This window comes from Oncorhynchus masou, unplaced genomic scaffold, assembly GCF_036934945.1.
Source record: "Oncorhynchus masou masou isolate Uvic2021 unplaced genomic scaffold, UVic_Omas_1.1 unplaced_scaffold_8413, whole genome shotgun sequence".
NCBI lineage: Eukaryota > Metazoa > Chordata > Actinopteri > Salmoniformes > Salmonidae > Oncorhynchus > Oncorhynchus masou.
In genome coordinates this window covers 1-7195 of record NW_027014879.1, presented here as the reverse complement: position 1 = coordinate 7195, position 7195 = coordinate 1, and the positions used below count along the sequence as shown (strand labels likewise).

Genomic DNA, 7195 nt, shown 5'->3' with positions numbered 1-7195 from the left:
ATTAAAAACAATTACAATATAGACAATAGCAACATAGGACAAGCAAGTCATAGCATACAGACATAGCAACATAGGACAAGCAAGTCATAGCATACAGACAGAGCAACATAGGACAAGCAAGACATAGCATACAGAGCAACATAGGACAAGCAAGACGTAGCATACAGACATAGCAACATAGGACAAGCAAGACGTAGCATACAGACAGAGCAACATAGGACAAGCAAGACGTAGCATACAGACAGAGCAACATAGGACAAGCAAGACATAGCATACAGACAGAGCAACATAGGACAAAAAAAAATAGAATGTTAATTTCTCTACCATAAGCCACCGTCATTTTAGAGAATTTGGCAGTACGTTCAACCAGCCTCCGCAGACCACGTGCAATGGCATTGTGTGGGCGATCGGTTTTGCTGATGTCAACATTGTCAGAGTCCCATGGTGGCAGTGGAGTAATGGTATGGGCAAGCATAAGCTACAGACAATGAACACAATTGCATTTTAAATCGATGGCACTTTGAATGCACTGAGATACCCTGAGGCCCATCGCTGTGCCATTCATCCACCACCATCACGGCCCCATGTCACAAGGATCTGTACACAATTTCTGGAAGCTGAAGATGTCCCAGTTCTTCCATGGCCTGCATACTCACCAGACATGTCACCCATTGAACATGCTTGGGATGCTCCGGATTGATGTGTACGACAGCGTGTTCCAGTTCCTGCCAATATCCAGCGACTTCACACAGCCATTGAAGAGGAGTGGGACAACATTCCACAGGCCACAATCAACAGCCTGATCAACTCTATGTGAAGGAGATTGTGTCACACTGCATGAGGCAAATGGTCACGCCAGATACTGACCGGTTTTCTGATCCACGCTCCTACTTAAAAAAAAATATGTGACCGACAGATGTATATCTGTATTCCCAGTCGTGAAATTCATAGATTAGGACCAAATTAATTTCTTTCAATTGACTGATTTCCTAATATGAACTGTAACTGAACTGTAAAATCTTAGAAATTGTTGCATGTTGCATTTATTTTTGTTCAGTAAAAAAACATTTAAAAGGCAATGCACTCTCTTCCTCGTGTTCTTGGACAATCCAACTCCCATCCACTCACCTACAGCTATTTTCACTTTGTATTATAACTTATTGTTATGTTTCGATAGGAAAATTTAGATTGATAAGAGTCCATTGTTATTGGGATCATAAATAACGCGACTACAGACAGTAAAAGGACATACAAGCTGTTTATAAAGTAGGTCTGTCACCTCCTAGTGGCCAAATGTCATTGTCACATAGATAAGACCACATCATATCCACACCAAAAATACCAGCCTGGTCTCAGACTAGGCGTAACATAGTAAATGTAGATCCGGGACACTCAAATTAGTATTATATGTTACGGTTATGTAACGCTAGGCGTAACATAGTAAATGTAGATCCGGGACACTCAAATTAGTATTATATGTTACGGTTATGGATCGTTACTTAAGGCAAAAAACAAAAGTAGGGGGTGGTTGATCAAGGTAGATGGGTGGGCATATAACGCAAACATCTAGCAACCCAAAGGTTGTGAGTTTGAATCTCATCCTGGACAACTTTAGCAACTACTTTCTAGCTACTTAGCATGTTAGCTAACCCTTCCCCTAAACCTTTAACATAACCCTAACCCCTAGACTAGCTAATGTTAGCCATCTAGCTAGAATGTAACATATATATATTTAGCAAATTCATAACATATAATACGAATTGTAACACGTAACATACAAAATGGGTGATGGACATCCACAAATTAATACATACGAAACGTAACATATCATACTAAAAAGTGCAGCTCGGATTTACGTACAAAATAATACGAAATGACCTGACACCAGGTTGAAACTACAATTTTTTTAAATATTTTATTTTTTTATTAAGTTTTCAGCTTTTTTTTCCCACCATCTTTTTTCTTCTTGGGTGAAGCATCTTCCTCTTGGACCACTTCTACAGTCGAGATCCTGACCCTCTTCCTCTTCTTCTCAAGCTCCAGTACATCCTTGACGTCTGTCGGGGATGAAGGAAAACAACCACATGATATTCTCATGCTATATTGCCAGAAAAAAATACGCATTTTAAAACCACACAAAATATTTTTGTACATAACTTAATGTTAAGGGTTTCTCTAGTATTCAAGATGTTTACATCCAGCAATTCCACATATTAGATCTTGTCCAACATACTGTAATAGAATAGAAACAGAATAACTTCCGTTGTGGCAAGTCACGCAGCAACATTCACACAAATGTCATACGACAAACATATGTCACAAGAACCAATTCATCATTCAAAATTGGGTTGTAGGACCAAGCCATATTAGACTAGCAGGGCTCCTCCACCCAGTAGGACCAAGCCATATTAAACTAGCAGGGCTCCTCCACCCAGTAGAACCAAGCCATATTAGACTAGCAGGGCTCCTCCACCCAGTAGGACCAAGCCATATTAGACTAGCAGGGCTCCTCCACCCAGTAGAACCAAGCCATATTAGACTAGCAGGGCTCCTCCACCCAGTAGGACCAAGCCATATTAAACTAGCAGGGCTCCTCCACCCAGTAGGACCAAGCCATATTAAACTAGCAGGGCTCCTCCACCCAGTAGGACCAAGCCATATTAGACTAGCAGGGCTCCTCCACCCAGTAGAACCAAGCCATATTAGACTCGCAGGGCTACTACACCCAGTAGGACCAAGCCATATTAGACTAGCAGGGCTCCTCCACCCAGTAGAACCAAGCCATATTAAACTAGCAGGGCTCCTCCACCCAGTAGGACCAATCCATATTAGACTCGCAGGGCTACTACACCCAGTAGGACCAAGCCATATTAGACAAGCAGGGCTCCTCCACCCAGTAGGACCAATCCATATTAGACTCGCAGGGCTCCTCCACCCAGTAGGACCAAGCCATATTAGACTAGCAGGGCTCCTCCACCCAGTAGGACCAAGCCATATTAGACTAGCAGGGCTCCTCCACCCAGTAGGACCAAGCCATATTAGACTAGCAGGGCTCCTCCACCCAGTAGAACCAAGCCATGATTAAACTAGCAGGGCTCCTCCACCCAGTAGGACCAAGCCATATTAGACTAGCAGGGCTCCTCCACCCAGTAGGACCAAGCCATATTAGACTAGCAGGGCTCCTCCACCCAGTAGGACCAAGCCATATTAGACTAGCAGGGCTCCCTCCACCCAGTAGGACCAAGCCATATTAGACTAGCAGGGCTCCTCCACCCAGTAGGACCAAGCCATATTAGACTAGCAGGGCTCCTCCACCCAGTAGGACCAAGCCATATTAGACTAGCAGGGCTCCTCCACCCAGTAGGACCAAGCCATATTAGACTAGCAGGGCTCCTCCACCCAGTAGGACCAAGCCATATTAGACTAGCAGGGCTCCTCCACCCAGTAGGACCAAGCCATATTAGACTAGCAGGGCTCCTCCACCCAGTAGGACCAAGCCATATTAGACTAGCAGGGCTCCTCCACCCAGTAGAACCAAGCCATATTAGACTAGCAGGGCTCCTCCACCCAGTAGGACCAAGCCATATTAGACTAGCAGGGCTCCTCCACCCAGTAGGACCAAGCCATATTAGACTAACAGGGCTCCTCCACCCAGTAGGACCAAGCCATATTAGACAAGCAGGGCTCCTCCACCCAGTAGAACCAAGCCATATTAGACTAGCAGGGCTCCTCCACCCAGTAGAACCAAGCCATATTAGACTAGCAGGGCTCCTCCACCCAGTAGGACCAAGCCATATTAGACTAGCAGGGCTCCTCCACCCAGTAGGACCAAGCCATATTAGACTAACAGGGCTCCTCCACCCAGTAGGACCAAGCCATATTAGACAAGCAGGGCTCCTCCACCCAGTAGGACCAAGCCATATTAGACTAGCAGGGCTCCTCCACCCAGTAGAACCAAGCCATATTAGACTAGCAGGGCTCCTCCACCAGAATAATACATATTTCTGTATTTAATTTTTTCAATACATTTTCTAAAAACATGTTTTCACTTTGTCACAATGTGGCATCGTGTGTAGAAAATATATATATTTAATCCATTTGGAATTTTGTAACAAAAAAAGTGGAATAAATGAAGAGGTTTGAAGGTTTCTGAAGGCACCGGAGCCATGAGGGGAACCCCCAGTATAACTTAGCGTTAGCGATTTTTGTCCCCCCCTTAAAAGTGTCACAGCTCGTAACGTATCAATATTTATCTTTTAAAATGAACTATGACATAGCCAATAAATATATAGCACAACTTTGGATTTCACCCCGGTCTCATTTTTGAATGGTTTACATTGTTTGGAAGTTGACGGACTGAGTTTCTCTTCTTCTCCAGCTGGAACATGTTCCGGGACTCGTTCTGCCCCTGAACAGGCAGTTAACCCACTGTTCCTAGGCCGTCATTGAAAATAAGAATTTGTTCTTAACTGACTTGCCTAGTTAAATAAAAGGTAAAATCAAATAAAAAATAAATGTATAAAAAAAAAAAAATCTAAAAAAATAAATAAATTAAAAACATTTTTTTTTAACTATTCCAACACTAATAATGATGAAAAGCCAAACCAGGCCTGAGGTAACACCATTTGACCAGTGGTTCTTCACCCTGGTGACCCAAAATGTTGTTTATTTTTCTACTACATAACTGATTAATAGAATCAGGTGTTTAGTACTGGGGCAAAAACTACCATGTGCGCCATTTTGGGTCACCGGGACCAGGATGTGTGAGCATGACAGTCACTTTGGGGAAAAAAAATATGCTAAAATGGCCTATTATTATTATTATTCATTAAGAATTAGACAGTCCAGTACCGTGAGATGTGGTAGGTTCTGTTTTGACCTCTGGGGGAGGCTCCTGTAGAGTGGTGGGCTTCCACACGGCCAGACAGGTCAACCGAGCCGTAGTATTCACCTTCCCCAGGAGGACCGGAGGCTCCAAGGACTGGAACAGACGACCACCGGATCAGAGGAGAGAACACAGTGTTTAGTGCCATCCTGTCAACTCTCGGAATCTTCACGGTTACTTAAAAAAGACGCGTAGCAACACAGACAACCGTGAATATAGATGACGTCACCGATGAATAATACAATGTCGTCATCTTTAGAGCAACTTTACTGTTCATCAACGCTGGGAACCTTCTAGTCCTACCAGACACGCTGTGGTCTAGTCCTACCAGACACGCTGTGGTCTAGTCCTACCAGAGACGCTGTGGTCTAGTCCTACCAGAGACGCTGTGGTAGGTCCTACCAGACACGCTGTGGTCTAGTCCTACCAGAGACGCTGTGGTAGGTCCTACCAGACACGCTGTGGTAGGTCCTACCAGACACGCTGTGGTAGGTCCTACCAGACACGCTGTGGTAGGTCCTACCAGACACGCTGTGGTAGGTCCTACCAGACACGCTGTGGTAGGTCCTACCAGACACGCTGTGGTAGGTCCTACCAGACACACTGTGGTCCTACCAGAGACGCTGTGTAAATGCTTGGTCTAGTCCTACCAGACACGCTGTGGTAGGTCCTACCAGAGACGCTGTGGTAGGTCCTACCAGAGACACTGTGGTAGGTCCTACCAGAGACGCTGTGTAAATGCTTGGTCCTACCAGACACACTGTGGTAGGTCCTACCAGAGACGCTGTGGTCTAGTCCTACCAGAGGCACTGTGGTCCTACCAGAGACAGTGTATAAATGCTTGGTCCTACCAGACACAGTGTATAAATGCTTGGTCCTACCAGACACAGTGTGTAAATGCTTGGTCTAGTCCTACCAGAGACAGTGTATAAATGCTTGGTCTAGTCCTACCAGACAGTGTGTAAATGCTTGGTCTAGTCCTACCAGAGACAGTGTGTAAATGCTTGGTCTGGTCCTACCAGAGACAGTGTGTAAATGCTTGGTCTGGTCCTACCAGAGACAGTGTATAAATGCTTGGTCTAGTCCTACCAGACAGTGTGTAAATGCTTGGTCTAGTCCTACCAGAGACAGTGTGTAAATGCTTGGTCTGGTCCTACCAGAGACAGTGTATAAATGCTTGGTCTAGTCCTACCAGAGACAGTGTATAAATGCTTGGTCTATTCCTACCATAGAGTGTATAAATGCTTGGTCCTACCAGAGACAGTGTATAAATGCTTGGTCCTACCAGAGACAGTGTATAAATGCTTGGTCTTGTCATGCAGGGCTCTCATGGAAGACCCCTTGGTCTCAATAGGACACCCCTGCCTAAATAAAATACAAATTCCACCTCCAGGCCATTGAGGGCCACAGTGAACTACAGGTAGACAGGTGGTACATACCTCAAGGTTAAGTTTCCACATTTTGATGAAGCCATCGTTTGACGCCGTCACCAGAACACAGAAGTCGTCCACGGTGAAACTGTCCACCGATTTCACCCTGACAGAGGTGAACACAATATTCAGCACAACTTTTTCACAAAATTACCAAGAAAACATCCAAGAATTCTATTAAAATCATACAAATATTAAAAATGTACATAATGATTACAGGAAGGAAGCAACGAAACCATAGATATTAATTGTACGTACCTGGTTTCATGAGCCTCGAACTCACAGAGCACCTTCTGAGTGTTGATGTCACACAGCCGGACTGTCTCGTCGTCCCCAGCTATGGCCAGGATGGAATTCTGACGACAAACAAACCAATTACTCGATACAAAAAGAGACAACAAAACTAACGGCGATTTGTAAGTGGATAAAAGGTTGCTTCCCTTCTCACATCTACATATTCATCCATCCTGTTTCTTTCCTGTTCTGTGTGTGTGTCTTCTACTGTGATTTTACCAAGAGTGTAGTGTGTATCAAGGTCTAGTGACCACCATTAACCTGCACCTTGACTGTCACAAATATACCGTGTGTATTAAGCAATACTCTAAATATTGCCCACCATTGTGTTGATCACTCTGAACTAAATATTTTTAAAAAAACTTTAGTGATCTTACATTATCCTCAAGAAAAGCCCAGAACCCCTAGCCTTCTCGATAAGAGCCCAGAACCCCTAGCCTTCTCGATAAGAACCCAGAACCCCTAGCCTTCTCGATAAGAGCCCAGAACCCCTGGCCTTCTCGATAAGAGCCCAGAACCCCTAGCCTTCTCGATAAGAGCCCAGAACCCCTAGCCTTCTCGATAAGAGCCCAGAACCCCTAGCCTT

The 7195-nt window shown here is 44.6% G+C and overlaps 1 protein-coding gene across 1 annotated transcript; it reads right to left on the bottom strand.

Annotated features, from left to right (window-relative positions):
* Nucleotides 1–1900: 1900 nt before the first annotated feature.
* On the bottom strand, nt 1901–6671 carry LOC135537779 (p21-activated protein kinase-interacting protein 1-like; the record flags this gene model as incomplete). Its single annotated transcript, XM_064963793.1, has 4 exons — nt 1901–2057; nt 4852–4981; nt 6325–6421; nt 6574–6671. Coding segments are annotated over 4 exons (456 nt in total), but the record flags the coding sequence as incomplete, so codon positions are not given.
* Between the last annotated feature and the right edge of the window lie 524 nt (nt 6672–7195).